This window comes from Thalia democratica, chromosome 5, assembly GCF_965202585.1.
Source record: "Thalia democratica chromosome 5, ktThaDemo2.hap1.1, whole genome shotgun sequence".
Lineage (NCBI taxonomy): Eukaryota > Metazoa > Chordata > Thaliacea > Salpida > Salpidae > Thalia > Thalia democratica.
In genome coordinates, this window is record NC_139169.1 from 73457381 (window position 1) to 73474882 (window position 17502).

A 17502-nucleotide genomic window follows, 5' to 3' on the forward strand; every position below is an offset into this window, starting at 1 on the left:
TAGGACAAAGTTTTAATTAAGTTTTGTTTATTAAACAGTTGTACATACTCTTAGTATGATAAAGTTAATTATTTTTTAAAGTTTTTGCTATGATTAATACAATTTAATTTTATAACTTGAAATATGAGGTAATTAAAAAAAGATATTTGCTTTAGTCATTCCAACTTTTTTAAGTTGTTTTTGTAGTAATAGACTTTTAAGGTGTTTATTAATGTGTAAGATTTCAATATTGATTACTGACTTAATAACTAAGAATTTTTAAGTTTATAAGATCTTTTTTTTTGTGAACGTTAGTTTGTAAAGACAATCAAAATCTTTAAGTTTATTTTTTTTACAAGAGCTTTTGAAGTTTATTTTAAATAAAAAGAAGACCATCAAATTTGTAACTTGTAAATTTTTATTTTATTTGTGTAATTTAACTAACTAAGTAACTGTATTAACAAACTAAAATAATAACTGAAATAAAATAATTTTCTTTTTTTATTACAACAAAGTAATTTTCAGAAACTAGATATAAGTCTTTATTTAATGCACATTACAGGAGTTTTATGGACAACTATAGCCTTGAAATGAGCAGTATATGAGATCTAATTTTAAATAAATTAGTATGTAGTATCAATATGTTTATGCAAGTTTTACTTACTAGTTGATCTTAATTATTACTTAGAGTTCTATATCTCCTTTAATTATTTTCATTCATTTTTTAGTAAACACAAGATTTTAAAGCAAGCAACCTGTACATATTATTGATGAAGATTTTAAAATTTGAATATTAGAATAACATATTTTTTTGTTATAAGTACATATGTAATGTTTTTGTTTAAATGCTATTAATCATGGTTCCCAACTGCACAGGAAACTCAGAAAACACTTATTTTATAATAAGCTTAAGAAAACATTGGTTAAACTGAATCAGTCATAAAATCAAACAATTCTTTTTCTCATTTTGGAATATTTTTAATGTCCTGTTATACAATGTTTACAGAATATTTTTGACAGTTTAATAAAAACTTTAACAATGTTTAAATATAAAAAGACTAAATCTTAAAGATAAGTTTTTTTTTCATTTTTTGTTTATTCTAGCTTTATGTGGTAAAATAATAAAAACAAATGATTTTTTTTGTAAAAGTGGTAACATTGGACTATTAAGTACTTTGTAGTTAGAATGATATATAAAAGTATTCTAATTGATTTTAAATTTTTAAATTGCTTTAAATAAATGGTTTACAATTGAACCTAAAGTTTTTTTATTTATTATGAAGTAAAAAGCTTTTCTAAAAACTTTTTTTTTTAATAATTTTTAATTTTTTGATGGTGTTTATTTGTAGTTGAACTACTTGACAACTCAATTAAAAATACTTAAACTAATTTTAATTGAGTTGTCAAGTAGTTAAATGACTAACTATTTTTATTATCTCAAATTAATTTATGAAACCTTAAGTTTATTTTGTAAAAAAAAGAGCTATTCCTTGCAGGCAGACTTCAAAAGGATTTGAGCATAAATAATATAATTTTTCCAGATATTTCAATTTTTTTTTAAACAATTAACTAAAACTTTGCATTAAGCTATTTGACATGGCTAAATGGAGATCACATTTCAATGACGAGTGGTACGATGATGACTTGTACAAAGGCTGGGTTCAAAGAGTCCCCGAAGACGACAACAAGTTCTACTGCAAGTTTTGCGACTTCACTGGCTCCCTGTCCAACACTGGCAAGAAAGCCCTTCTCACTCACTACAACACCAAAAAGCATCAGATGAACAATCCGGAATACGACGGACCAGAAGCTCCACCGCAGAATGCTTCACAGAAAAATCAACAGAATGCTTCACAGAAAAATCAACAGAATGCTTCACAGAAAAATCAACAGAATAATTTGCAGAAAACTCCACAGAGGAATCAACAGAATAAAGCTCCACAGAAAGCCCAACAAAGTGAACCACAGACTGATCCGCAGAAAAAAGGTAGAAGTTTGAATATTCAAAGTGTATCAGCTTACCTAAGCTTATTTTAACCGTGCAGATTTTAGTGTTGCCACTCGCCTGTTTAGATTTGTTTTGAAAAACTCTGGATACAGCTCATCTTGAACGAACAGAATTCTTTCCTTATAAGAAATTAAGCCTTTTAAAAAGGAAAAGTTAATTTCAACGTGACTAGTTTTTGAATTTTTATCAGTGACTTCTAGTAATTCAGGATTTGTCCTTTTAACTTGTTGGGAACCATGACATAACTACTAATTATTTTTGAATAGACATTAGATACTTTTTAGTGATTAAAAACTGGCCAAAAAAAATTAATCATAAAGTAATCTAAAAGTTTTAAAGTTCATAAAAAAATTTAAATGTATATTTTAATAATTAACTCTGGTTTTTTATAAAATGGTTTAAAATTTCTTTATTTTTAATACTCAAGTAATTTCAGAGTATTTTTACACTTCTCTTCCAGTAACAAAGAATTTTACTTAAAACATATTATAAAAGCAGTGATAATGAAAAGATTAACAGATATTATAAGTATTAAGGGAAAGATTTTACAATAGTAAAAAACATAATAGCATGTTTATATCTCTAAAAAAAGTTTTAAGCAGTTAAAAACAACATAAGTTATCTTCTAGAAATTAAAATTAAGCTGTTTATCTTTCTTCTGACAATTTTAACTTTTTGGTAAAACTAGTTTTTATTTTAGATAAACTAATGTAAATTGAAATAAAAGTTAAAATATACAACAAAGTATGAGAAATGAAAATGGTAAGTATCTGTTTTAAAACTTAATTCTTTGGTATACACTTCAATTTTCTAATGTTGACAAGATAACTATTCCATTAAATTAAAGAACGCTAATAAATCAGAGGAAAAATACTACATACTGAAGATTTGTTTCACAGTGAAACATTGTAGACTGAATTAATAAAGACTATTATTGAAATCATATATATTTGTTCAGATCGCTATGGCGACGATAATGCAGCAGCAAAATGCGCGGGAGCCGCGTTTCAATCGAGGCTGTTGAGAAACCAGCTCACCCCAATTGAGAAAGAAAACTTTCCGGAGGTCGTTTCTGCCAACGCAAAGATCCGAGACTTGTACTTCAAAATAAGAAACAAATTTGTGAGTTTAGTTGTGTGTTGTACAGAATTAAAAATAAAAATTTTATTGGTTTTCGAATTTTGTTTGTATTGTGTGACAAAATTTCATTGTTTTTTTTTTTATTCCTTTGTATATCAAAGTTAACCAATTGGCAATTATTTTCTGACAGCTTTATGACAAAAAGCCTTTCTACTAAAAAATATCTCAATGTTTATTATTTGTTTTAAACTATACTTGAGGTTTTAAATTATAATTTTTTGTGCTTAAAACATTTTAATATTTTTTATTCAGATGAACTGTTTTAATAAGGATTATAAGATTAAAACAAAAATACATTTGCTTTAAGCCTTTAGTTTAAAGACTAAAAGCTACATTTAGTAAATGTAAAACACCAAGTTTTATTTTAAAAATAATGCCTATATCAGGGTTTCCCAAACTTTTTTGCAAATGGCCCCCTTTAAAGAAATTGAAAAATCAATGGCCCCCTTCAACAAAATTACTCATAAACTTACACATAAAACCTTTTTTTTTGCTCTTCATCTAAAACTCAAGAATATCTAGTGTAAGTTTCTAAACTACCATAAAATACACATAAGACCTTTTTTATTTTTTATTTTTGCTTTTCATCTGCTACTCAAGAATATCTAGTGTAAGTTTTAAGTTATGGCCTCATGGCCCCCCTGTGGCTCCTTTACTGCTCATGCCCCCCCTCTTCCCCCTTTGCTGCTCGTGGCCCCCTGAGTATCTATCATGGCCCCCTAGGGGGCCACTTGGCCCACTTTGGGAAACCCTGGCCTATATTGTTAAAGTTTATTATTTAAACTGATTAACTAAAATTAACCACATAACATCTGCAAGGTTTTTCAGGTTAAAGCTTTGAACTTAACAAAAAATTGCAGCTTCTTTCTTCTGTATTATTACAAAAGCTATGTTGAAAAAAAAACTCAAATTAAAGTATATTTTAATAAATTTATTTTTATTAAAATATTGTCAATTTTTAAGTTTTTCTTATACTTAAAAAGTTTATTTAAAACTTTCTGAGAAAATAGATTTCAAATAAAAGGTTTTATTTTTCAAGTTAGCCTATACAACCTGATAATACTTGATACTTTTTATCTCAAAACCCTGCTAAAATTAATTATAATTTAAGAGCAACTTGTAGCTGTGTAAATTATACCATTGCACTCCCCTATGGAATATGAACCTCAGTTATGTTATAACATAGATTACAAATAATTCAAACCCAAAAGTAGTTAAGGGCATTAGGGGGGGGGTAAAAACTTTTTTTTACACTTTGATCTTATTTTATATAGTTTTTACTAAGCTACAAGATGCTTTTAACAGATTTTAAAAATTCAAAATAATTTTGAGATATAGCTGGTCAAAGTCGGATGCAACAAGAAGTTTCTTATGGGAGGCGCAAACTAAAACGGCAGTATATACAGTTACAATATTTCTTATGGATTTTTAAACAGTATAAAAACATAGTTATTTTGTGTGGCCAACATTAAAACTATGTCCATATTATAATTCCTGTTTATTTTGCTTAAACACAATGGATAGACATTTATGACAACATAGACAAAATTCCTACTTATTCAGATCCTACTGAGACAATTAAAGATATTTACAAACCCTTAAAATATTTTTTTTTTAATACAAGTGTAAAGGTAAATTTCTATTTTCAGTTACAACAATGGATAGACAACCCCAAAAACGAGCTAGTGTACGACGTGGCAAAGATCGGCCTGACCAAGGACGGAATTTACTTCGACAAAGCCGACTCGCTCGCTTCCAAAATCCACTCCTTCCTTTCCAGGCACGGCTACATAAACTTCGGGGTTTTCAGGAAAATACACCCCACAAGGCGTGAGTTGTTTGTTGCAACAGAATGAAAATGATTATTGTTTTTATATCTTGTAGTGTTTGTTATGCAAGTATATTTGTGTAAACTGGTGAACGAACTTGATAGTTTGTTTAAAATGTCACTGAAATATGGTATAGGTTTGGAATAAATTTTAAGCAATAACATGTTTAAGTATTTATAATTTAGTTGAAATTTTTTATTATTAACCATCCAACTGCTGTTACTTTTTTTAAATATTTTTTTTGCTTTACGCTCTAATTTTGTTATAAATATGTTTGTTAAAGATATTTTTTCTTATTTAAAATTTCTTCAATAATATTTCTAAATTTAACTTGAGATATATAAACTTTTGTAATCTTATAGTTCATTGATTTTTAATACCCATAATCTTACTTGTATTTCTAATCATTTAAATTATTTTTAAATTAATTTACAGTAATATTAATTAATTTATAATTTCATTGTTTTAAAATACCGCGTTCTTTCCACATATAAGTTTGACCACATAAATTGTTTTATTATATTGCTTAGGTGTAATAACCAGTTATTTTTAACGCAGTTTATATCCTATTTAAAAAGAAAAACTATAATTTTAAAATTATAAATTAATTTTTCACAATGGAATTATAAAAATTTGTTAAATAAATCACATATTTTTCATATCAACTTTACATATTTTTGTTGCTAATCGGATATTTTATATTTTAGACCATTTTTTTTGGAAAAGTTGATCAAAAAACCTTTTTTTTTAAGTTTTTGACTGTAAAAATTTAAAACAGCAAGAAATAACATTAGTTGAAAACTTTTCAATTTCATAAACTTTTTATTCAAGTTAACCATAAACTCTTGAATTTTTTAGCTTTATTTTTATTTTAGTCTGTTATCTATTTTATTGATTTATTATTTGTTGATAAAAATTTCATTAATTTTAAAATTCATTAAAATTTGACTATGTTTTTTTATACTTTTTATTCTAAGGAAAAAGTTTAAATGTAGTGTTGTAATGTTAGTTTTGGAAAAAAAAATATAAACACTAAATGTATTTTGGTCAAAACTTTTTACTTTCTGAGGTACAAAGATATATTATTGTATTACAGTTTACCTTTTATCTGTATAAAGTAAATCAGTGATTTTATTTTAATTCTGTTTTTCATTTTATTTTTAGCTAAGTAAATTTATGTAGGGTTGCTAAAAAACCTCGAACCCTTGAAAAACTTGTAATCTTCAACAAAACCACTAAAAAACCTGTAGTTTTAAACAATTTTTACATGTAAAATAATGAAGTTTTGATTACACACGAAAAGTCTATAATATACTATATTATTTTATTTGTTATTAAACACATTTGAATTGCAATTACAGTATCTTTCAATATTTTTGTTCTACTTATGATTTTTTTTTACTTTAGATTTAGTTTTTTACTTGAAATGAACAAAAGAGTTTTGCTTTCAAAATATTGGAAGAAATTTACAAAACCTGAATTTTTTTTTGAAAATCTTCGAAAACCCTGTTACAGTACTTTTAATTTCACTTTACATTTCATGCTAGCTGATATAATAAATATATACTAAATGATATAAATTATTTTACCAGAGATTCAGAAGACGAAGATAGTTGTCATAGGTGCGGGAATGTCTGGACTTTCTGCCGCCAGACAACTGCAATCGCTGGGAATGGAAGTCACTGTGCTTGAAGCCAGGGTGGGTGAAATGTTATGAAAAATAAACGACACAATCTAAAAAAAAATCTAATCAAAGCTTAAAAAATAGTTAACAGTTGTAAAATTAATGTTGTTTAAAAAAAAGTTATCAACAAAATTTAAAATACGCGCACTTTTAGAAATTAACCAGCAATGTTTTATACAAAGTCAAACTTTATTTATTTTTTGCATCGCTAACTTAAATTAATAAGTTCATCCTATTTTGAAACAAGTTTAGCGTTAAAACGTCTTAAAATGTAAATAAAAATATTACATAGCATGAATTTTTATACGCAACTTGTATTGTTTTTAGAGCTCCGAGCGTCGAGCAAAAATTAATTTACAAACTATTTGCTCGCAGGACAGGGTCGGGGGCAGGATATCGACGTTCGAAAAGGACGACTTTAGGGCGGACCTCGGCGCCATGGTGGTGACCGGTTTGGGGGGAAACCCCATCACGATACTGAGAAAGCAGTTGAACTTGGAGCTTATCACGATAAAGTCGCCCTGCTCTATATACGGGGTAGATGGAAAACTTGTAAGTTGAATAGATCGAGTGTTTTTTTTATACTAAACTATTATGGCTCAAACATTAAAAAAATAATAAACTATAGTTTTATTTTTGATAGGATTATTCTGTTAACTTGGTTTATTTTTTTTATTTTTTGTGCTTTGAAATAACTGTTTTTAATCATGTTTATTATTTGAAAATTATAGGTATTATATTATTATTATACAATTTTAAATTTAAAGTTCTTTATTTAACACTCTGTTTCATGCGCTATGCAATGATAACAAATAAAAAACTCAGTTTTTTATCTGCTCCTTTTTATTTGCGCTCTTTATTGTGTAATTATAACTTATCGTAAATTTATTTCATCATTATTATACATTACTGAATTAACTGAAGTGTTTTAGTTATCAATAACATGTAAAATTTGTTTATTTTTCTCTAGAATTTTGTGCGCTCTAAAAATACTTTTTGCTTGCCAAAACAATTAAATTTTATCTTTAATTACTCACCATTAGCAATCTAGTACTAATTATAAACATTTGAATAAGGTGATCCATAAAAATATAACTAATATTTTTGTACTTTTGTCTGCAAAGCAATCAAGCACGGGTTACAAACGCTCGAACAAGGTGAGCTGTATTTAATTGTCATCATTTTGCATATACATACCAATTTAGAACGAGTTATAAACGTTTGTATTATTGTGCTTTTGTTTACGTAGCGATCTACAATCAGTTTTAAGTGTTTACGCGATTTCAAGGTGAACAACCGCAAGGACGACATGGTTGAGAAGGAATTCAATTTGCTGCTGGAAGCAACAGGAGTCATCAGCAGGAACAAGGGAGACAAGTGGAAGAACTTGTCATTAGGGGAGACAATCGAGCTTGTTATTAAGTGAGTTTATTATTTATGTAGTTTTATTTAAATCTACTATTATATTAGTTGAAGAACTTGGTAATTGAGTGAGAATTATTTCAGTTGACATAGTATTTTGTTTTGGTTATTAAATAAGTAATTGTAATTATTTTGTTAATTTTGTCTGTAAGAATTTGTCGCTTGGAGAAACTATTGAACTTGTCATTTAGTGTCATAAAGTTTTTGTAAGAAGTAAACTATGTAATGGTTTTTCAATTTGTTGAGTGTAATAACAGGAATTTTGTTATATATGTTTTTAAGTTTTATAAAATAAGTGGAAATTAGTTACTGGGAGAAACAATTAAATTGGTTATAAAGTGAGTTTGTTGAATAATATAATAATAAAAATAAATAAATAGATTAGAGAAAAGTAGAAGCTCCTAAATACAAAAAATTTAAATTGGTACTTTTTATTATAAAATATGATTTATTTATTTTAACATTTTTAATATGTTCTATCAAATAATTTAAATCTATAAACTTGAAATATTTTTAATTAAACAAGTTTTGTTTATTGAAATATAAAAATGTTGTTTTTGATTAAAATTACAATATCTACCTATGTTCTGATAATGAGACAACTGTTTTCATATGTCTTAAAAATAACTATAATACTGTTTAAAACTCAACACTGCAACAATTAAAATTCAAAACTTTATTTTGTTATAAACTAAAAAATTTAACAAAAGTTTTTATCAATTGCAAAAATCACGCAGAGTGCAAGAGAAACGCCTCCAGAAGAAGTTGAACGAGCACTGGCAGCAGTTGAAGCAGATGTACGAGAAGAAGAAGAACTTGTTGGACGAGTACCAGATGCTGAAGGTGAAAGTGTTCGAGCATGCGAACAAGTTCCAGATGGAAGCTCAGAAGAAAGTGAAAACTCCCGCGCTGCAGCTCATCCACAAACAGTGGCAGTCTGCCGTCAAGGTTTGTAGTTTTGATTTGTTATGCAGATTATTTAACAATGTTGAACAGTTTGCTGTGGTTGTGCTAAGTGCTTTTTTACTTTGATAACTAAAATGTTAAACGTCTGTGATTATACAGTTATCAGTTTCATGCAGTCCTTATATACTTAGGTATTGTTTAAAATTTTTCCTAGTTATTTTTAGTTTATAAAACAGTAAGTACTTGGTTTTTTGTACAGTACCTTTGGCTTAGGGCAGGTTACGGCTGGTTATTTTATCAATAAACTTAATAAATTACCAGGATACTTAATTTTTATGAAACTTAGTAGTTGGTTTTTATTTACATAAACAGAAAGCAACTCAGTTAAAAAAAATAATTATTTAAAACATAAAATTTAAGCTTTTACTCAAACAAACCTCCAATCTCACACACAATTACTACTTTTAATTGTTAAAAGATTTTTAATTAAAAAGTCCTTAAAACCTATCACAAACAGTTGTTCGACAACACGTCGGAGGAGGTGCGGAAGCTGCAGAAGGAGATAGAAGTTTAAAAAGTTTAAAAAAAATTAAAATGACTCAGAATTTTTTCTTAAGTAACCAGGATAGCATGCAGTGGCTCTGACTAGATTTTTTGCCTCGGAGAAAGCAAAAACGATTTCAGGATATAAAGTGTTGAAATAAAAGTTAACCAAAAATAGAAATATAATCTCATACACAGTTGTTCTTATAAGTAATTACTTTATAATTACTCAAGTTATTATTAAACATAGTCCTCAGCTGTCCTCGGAAAGTGAAAAATAATTTGAGGCTTAAAACGTGTTTTCGCTTAAAAGTAAACCAAAAACAGAAATAAAATCTCATACACAGCTGTTCTTATCAGGCTGCTTTATAATTACTCGAGCTGTTTCCCAACAAAAAACAACTCAGTTCAAGGCTAGAACAATCTATTTTTTATAAATAAAATCACAAACAGTTGTTCGACAACACGTCGGAGGAGGTGCGCAAGCTGCAGAAGGAGATAGAAGTTTTGGAGAAGAACGAACCTTCAGGCATGTACCTGAGCAGGAAGGACCGGCAGCTGTTCGACTGGCACTGCGCCAACCTGGAGTTCGCTAACGCAACACCTTTGGAGTCACTTAGTTTGAGACAGTGGGACCAGGTTTGTAACATACATGTATGATTTTATAAATAGTTTTTCATAGTCAATTTGTCTTTGGCTTGGTATATAGTACCCCTCAACCGTTTTTATTTGATTTTTCTCTCTTCTATTTATAATAGTTTAGTAAATTTTAGTTTACTGAATAAGTTTGTACCTATGGGGTCAGGTATGTAGCATACCTGTTAATAAAATGTATTTTAAAACCAAAACAATCACGTTTTTTAGTGATAATCATTGATTTAAGTCAAAGCATCTTTGTTTCGTTAGTATTTAATTCAATTATAACTTAATCAGATTTTTCTCTCTTTAATAAGTTCGAACAATAGAAAAACATATTATTGTTGTTCGACAAAATGTAATAATTATATATTAGGATGATGCATACGAGTTCACTGGTGCCCACTTGGCTGTTCACAACGGTTACGCTCTAGTGCCTCGAGCTTACGCTGACACACTGGATGTAAGACTCAACAAAGCTGTTAAGAAAATTGTCTACAACGACAAGTGTTAGTTGAAGTTTATTTTATATGCAAACTATTAAAGACTGTACAGATTAAGGTTTTGGAAGTATGTGATAGTTGATTTTCTTTAAAGTTTGTGTAATTAACAACAATTTTCCATTTAAAATGATCAGACTGTTTTTGTTTGAAATAAATTGTTAACAAATTTCCAAAAACTCTTAAAAACTGTCTAATAAATTTCAAGTGTAAAAGTGTCAACTAGTAAAATTGAATGAAGTTTAAGGGCATAGGGGGGGGGGGGTAAACACCCTTTTTTGGTTTTTGATCTTATTTTATATAGTTTTTACTAAGCTACAAGTACTTTTTACAGATTTAAAAAATTCAAAATAATTTTTGAGATATAGCCGGTCAAAGTCGGAGCCAACAATAGGTTCCTTATGAGAGGCGCAAACTAAAACGGCAAATAACTAGAAATCACTAAAAATCTATCTCCTCCTACGTTTTTTGAGATAACTACCTCAAATTTTCAGGAAATATTCCTTGCAGTATTTAGAAAATTCTGTCGGGAGGAATTTAAAAAATTTATTTAAAAAAAATTTTATAATAAAAAGACAAAAAAAAAACTGTTTTTTTTGTTTATTTTTTATATAATTTTTTTATTTTTAACTTTTTTAAAAATTCCTTCCGACAGAATTTTCTAAATATATCAAGGAACACTTCCTAAAAGTTTGAGGTAGTTATCTCAAAAAACGTAGGAGAAGATAGATTTTTAGTGAAATAGTCTATTTTTGCCGTTTTAGTTTGCGCCTCTCATAAGGAACCTATTGTTGGCTCCGACTTTGACCGGCTATATCTCAAAAATTACTTTGAATTTTTTAAATCTGTAAAAAGCATTTTGTAGCTTAGTAAAAACTTGATAAAATAAGATAAAAAACCAAAAAAGGGTGTTTACCCTCCCCTATGCCCTTAAAGCAATTTCAAATTATCAGATTGCTATCTATCTGACTAACTCATCATTGAGAAATGTTGTTGTAAAGTTATTCATAATAAATTTTTAATTTAAATATGGTTTCTTACTGTTTATATTAAAAAAGAAACGTGCAAAACTTTAAGTGCAAGTTGAAAAACAACATAATAAAGTAAAAAAAAAAAATTATTGTTTTATTCAATCACAATATTGCAGCCTGCTATCTACCTGACAATCTTATAATAAACAAATATTGTTGTACAAATATTCGAAATAATGTTTTTGATCAACAATAATCTCAACAGACTGCATGCTGACGGTGCAGGATACGAAGAACGACAACCACGAGGAAGAAGTAGTGAGGTGCGACGCCGTGCTTTGCACAATTCCGCTGGGTGTCCTAAAAGAGCCGGTGGGCAGCAAATCGCACATCGAGTTCAACCCGCCGTTGCCACAGTGGAAGAGGGCCGCTATTGATAGACTCGGGTTCGGTAATCTGAATAAGGTATTACTTTTATCTAATTGTATATTAGGTAGTGGTACTATGGGATATAAGATAATTAATAAAGTTTATGTGTTGATATGTGGCCGCTATTGATAGGCTCGGATTTGGTAATCTCAATAAGGTATTGAATATGATTGTTTTTCGTTGGATTTAATTGTGATCCATTTGAAATAAACAAACAAAATTAATTTAATGTTTTACTTTTATTCCTGTTACCTTACTTGCAATATTTTTTCTTCAGATTAATATTTACAATCAATCGCACTATAATCTACCACATCTAAAACTATATCCATAAACCCTAAAAATTATTTATGCTTCAACCACCATATGAGAATATCTTATATATAAACAAATTTCTAATCCCGCAGGTCATCTTGTGCTTCGATCATCCGTTCTGGGACACCGATCGCCATTTATTCGGTCACGTTGCCGGAACGACGACATCTCGCGGTGAGTTGTTTTTGTTCTGGACGATGTACAAGCAGCCGGTGGTGATCGCTCTGGTGGCGGGAAAGGCGGCGAACGCGATGGAAGACGTCAGCGATGACGTCATAGTGGCGAGGACCATGCACGTGCTGAAGGGAATATTCGGTGACGACATCGTTGATAAGGTTGCTGTTGTTTTTGTTTAACTATTCGTAACTGTTTTTTAAGATTTATAAGTTAAATGTTTTGGGTTTTATGTTTGAATGAACATCTTTAATCAACCAAGTATAACATACATTGTTTATAAATTTGTATGTTATAAATATTAGAATTCGAGTTCTGTTAATTAACTTTGTTTGATTATCGTTATTTAAAAGTTAGAAGTGAATTTTTCAGTGTAAAATGAAGCAACAAATTTGCTACCCAATTGTCTGCTTAAGGATATAAAAAGATTTTTTAATAATTTCTAGTATTTTTGTCTGAAAGTAACTAAAATTGTCAACTTTTTTTCCTTCAACAGCCGAAATATTCAACTGTGACAAAGTGGAAGTCAGACCCGTGGAGCAAGGGTTCGTACTCATACGTTAAAGTGAAGTCCACAGGAGCTGATTACGACGTATTATCTTTGCCTGTCGATTCGCACGGAAGCACTGCCAAGGAGGTGCTGATGCAGAAGAAGGGAAAACCAAAAATATTCTTTGCAGGTTGGAATATGTTATGTGCAAATAAATGATTAGCTTATGATTAAAACCTGAAATACCTAATAATAGATATTTTTTTAAATTTTATTTACTTAGATACTCTTCGTAGGTGTACTTTATTAAGTATAAGCATGTAGGTGTGAAATGTATTAAAAACAGGTAGTATTTAAATATCCTATTTAGATATATTAAATGTTTTGATTAAAAAAAAATTAGAGATCTCCACTACTGGAGGAGAAATAGTATATTTATTTTTTCAAGACTTTATTATGTAAACTATTTGGATTTATTTAAGAATCTAAGAATAAGATACAGTTGTTTTGCTTTATTTCAGCTGATTTTTTAAAACGTGTTTTCAGCCATAAAAATAGTTTAGTAAATAAGTAAATTTTTAAAATAAGTTGTTTCTTTCTGTGAATTTATAACAGTTAAACCATAGTAAAACTTTAAAAATAACCACTACATTAATAGGCGAACACACGATGAGAAACTACCCTGCCACAGTCCACGGAGCTCTTCTTTCAGGTAGCAGGGAATCAGCCAGGATTGCCGACTTTTACCTCGGAAAACTCCACCAGGCCGACCTTCACGGTCTGTGATAACACAGTTTACATGGGCTGTGACGTCATAATACAGTTAATATGAGCTGTGACGTCAAAATACTGTTTACATGGGCTGTGACGTCATAATATAGTTAATATGAGCTGTGACGTCAAAATACAGTTTACATGAGATGTGACGTCACAATACAGCCATACCTGAGCCGCCGTCCTATTTGAAAAGATCATTTTGAAAAATGTTTGAATACTCGCAAATTTTCATATATTATGTATATATGTTCGATTTTGCGAGTTAACTAATGACTGTTGTTAGATAATTGTGAAGTTTGGCTGATTGTTGAAGTTTTTATTAATTAGTTGCACATTTTAAAATTCTTTGTCAGTTAAAAAATATCAAAATAAAGCATTTAAATTTGCGGTGAACTAGAATGTCATATTAATACATTAAATGAACTAAAAATTTTAATTGTTTGTTTAAATTGCTAACTGAAGTATGAATATTTTTAAGTTGTTTTTAAAGTTTACTTTATTTTTATAAGTTGGAACCAATTGACATTCGTGAGTTTGTTTGAGTTAGTACATTTTCGTTAATAAATTGTTTTATGTTTTTTTTTTCTAACTTCTAATGTATGCGAAGCAGGGTGCATCTGTTGGCCCAACCTTGGACTTTCGCAAAGTTAATTTTTTGACGTTGGGAAATCACATGAATAGAAAGCACAAAAAGAATTATCTTCCTATCTTCAAGCCTGTTGGAAAAAATTACTTTTGAAAGTTTTGCTTTACACCGGTATATTTAATAAGGATAAAATAGACTATTTCACTAAAAATTTATTTACTACTACGTTTTTGAGATAATTACCCGAAACGGTTAGGAAATGTTCCTTGTCATATTTAGAAAGTTTTGTATAAAGTTTAAAGAAAATAAAAAAGTTATTAAAAAAGTAGCTGAATTTTTTTCGTTATTTTTGCATAAAATAATTTTTTTTAATAAATTTTGTTAAGACAGAACTTTCTGTTATGTGTATATTTATGTGATTTCCAACGTCAAGAAATTTTACTCAGCAAAATTCCAAAAATTTCATTATTAAGGGGCAACAGATTTACCCTAGTGCGGGGTCAAAGTAAATTTTATTATTTACTTTTACTAATAAACTAATATGTTAGTCTAAACTGTACTATTAAAATCTAAAATTCACCAAATAAATGTTTTAAAAAAATATTTAAAACGTGTAAACTATGATTTTAACTGAATTGAAATACAAACAATACATTCCTCAAGTTTTCGACTATAAAGACAGTACTTTGTATAAGCTTAAAGTAGTCAAACAAGTATATACTTTTTTCTAACAGTAAAGATACGATTGAATTGTTCTATATCATTTTAAAAAATCTAATTTAGATACTTCTATATGATTTAACAATAATGTACTATTTCAATAAATAAAGTCTACTAATTGCAAATTGTTTGTGAGGTTACAAACTTTGCTTTTCAATGTACTTTGATTACGAGATTATATTTTATTATAAACTATAAAATATGAATAACAAAGTATAAGCTGAAATAGTTTTCACCACCTTGGATATGGTACCAGGCCACAACCTACTGTTAGTCTATATCCGGTTTCGTTAAGATATAGTTCTTAAACAATTCAGTCAAGCCAGAGGTCTGATGATCCAGTTAGTGAAAACAAAAATTTTGAGTTTTATTCACGGTGCATAGACCTCAAGAATTCATACAGGGTTGCCACTCGGTCAGGAAAATTTTTGAAAAAATGACAAAAGTCAGTAAAAAGTGGGGAGTTATTAAAAAAGTCAGGAAATTTGATAAAATTAAAAAAAAGTCAGATTTTGTCAGTTTAAATTAACAAAATTCCTTGTTTTCCAAAGCCTTCAAATGGTAAAAATTAATTAAAAGTCAGAACAAAATTCCCAAATTTTCCTAGAAGTTTACAAAAATATTTAATTTTATTTCCAATGCCTTCATCTAGTATAAATTAGTAAAATATCCTTTACAAAACTGTAAAAATTTTCTATTAACATATTTAAAAAGTACCCTACTTGAACAAGCAGATTTTGTGAGCTTTTTAGTATTGATGATCTGTAGCAAGGACAATATAACTGTGATATATACACAAAAGTTTATCTAGCATAATTTTAGAATCAAGGTGTTTTTTGTTTAAGTAAATAATTGAGTTCTTTATAACTAAGTAGTTAGTTTAGTATTTTATGTAACAAGTTAATAGGTATACTTTACCTCTTTATAATTTTTTCAAAGCTGTTTAAATTTATAAAATAAATTATAAGAGAGGTATATGCCAAGATTATTTTACTTATTATTTGTATTTTTTATAGAGTAACTTAAGTTTTTAAAGTAAATAAGAGTATATTTATTTGTCACAAACTTTATACTAAATGGTAGTAAAAATCAATGAGTGCCAAAAGAAATGAAGCCCACAAGTTGTGGCTTGATTTAGAGTAAAGATTCTCTTCAACAAGTGTATGGGCAGCAGATGAGAGCGATTTAAATAAAATGAATTTAACTGCCAAGAAAATGAAGCCAAATGCAGTTCAGATGAAGGAAACCATATCTTCATTAGATGAAGAGGTTGAAATGCTTATAAAAAAACTGAAAAAATAAATTTTAGTACATACAGTTTTAAAAACAGTGTTTGATTAAGTTCTTTATTGTTTTAAGGTTTCAACTGTAAAAATTTGTTATTGTTTTAAGATTTTAGTTGTGAAAGTTTGTTATTAATTCAAGGTTTAAATTGTAATGTCCTTATATGTCGTTTGTTTATCTAGATACATTTATGCTAGGAAATGCTAAAAAAATGTGTCTTTTTTCAGACAAGCTGTGTTTATAAGGTAATATACAAGTATTTTGCTGATAGAACAGTTGATTGCAAACATCAATCATACACAGATAGTTCAAGTGATGTACTGGAAGTTTGATGATAGAATCCAGCAAAAAACTGTTGTTTTTAACCTGTATTAAAATTAGATTGAAAGCTTTATTTAGTTTCAAGTGTTAGATTATGTATTTTAGAATAAATTTTAATTTAAGATTTTGATTTAGAAAAGTCAGGAAAATTTTGGTAAAAAATCAGGAAAAGTCAAATTTTTCTCAGCTTGAACAGTGGCAACCATGTCATATCTGAATGACTTTCGTTGTTGTGTATACACACAATTCCAAACCGAAATTGTTTTAACTGATCTGTAACCAGTTCTCCGATTTGATCGGGTGGGAATTGCGCGGGTTAGAACTGAGCGGTTCCCAATTTCAAATAGTGTATTTATTAATGTTTTAATATAACTCGACAAAAAGTAATTAATCTTTTGTAAAACATTTAAATTGTCACAAACTTATGGTGAAACAATACTTGACGTAATAAACTGAGAAATTATCGTAATTGTAAAGTACTTCACCTAATTACATCATTACAGTATCATTCATGTTTTTTTGCTAATATACCCTAAAATCTTTATACTTTCCGTAGATCTATTCACAACTCATGTGCAGAAAAACTTCTTTAGTCTATTAAAGTACTTGAACACAAAGGTTTTAGTTTAATTTCTTATGAACATTGCTTGCTTGGAACTATCAAACTATGATAAATTGGTATTGAATTTAAGTGTATATCTTTGTCGCTATACAATACTCAAACATAAAATATTTACCAATATGAGACTAAAAATTAAACACACATTTTAGGTACAATTAAAATTTAC

At 28.5% G+C, this 17502-nt stretch overlaps 1 protein-coding gene across 1 annotated transcript; it reads left to right on the top strand.

Annotated features, from left to right (window-relative positions):
- Positions 1 to 1584: 1584 nt before the first annotated feature.
- Positions 1585 to 14189, top strand: LOC145837238 (lysine-specific histone demethylase 1A-like). Its single transcript, XM_082945032.1, has 13 exons — positions 1585 to 1966; positions 2946 to 3109; positions 4777 to 4957; positions 6549 to 6655; positions 7016 to 7192; positions 7929 to 8062; positions 8800 to 9010; positions 9965 to 10150; positions 10524 to 10656; positions 11884 to 12083; positions 12455 to 12697; positions 13033 to 13216; positions 13685 to 14189. The coding sequence occupies exons 1-13, from the start codon at positions 1759 to 1761 to the stop codon at positions 13810 to 13812; spliced, it is 2256 nt and encodes a 751-aa protein (XP_082801158.1). The 5' UTR covers positions 1585 to 1758; the 3' UTR covers positions 13813 to 14189.
- Positions 14190 to 17502: the final 3313 nt, after the last annotated feature.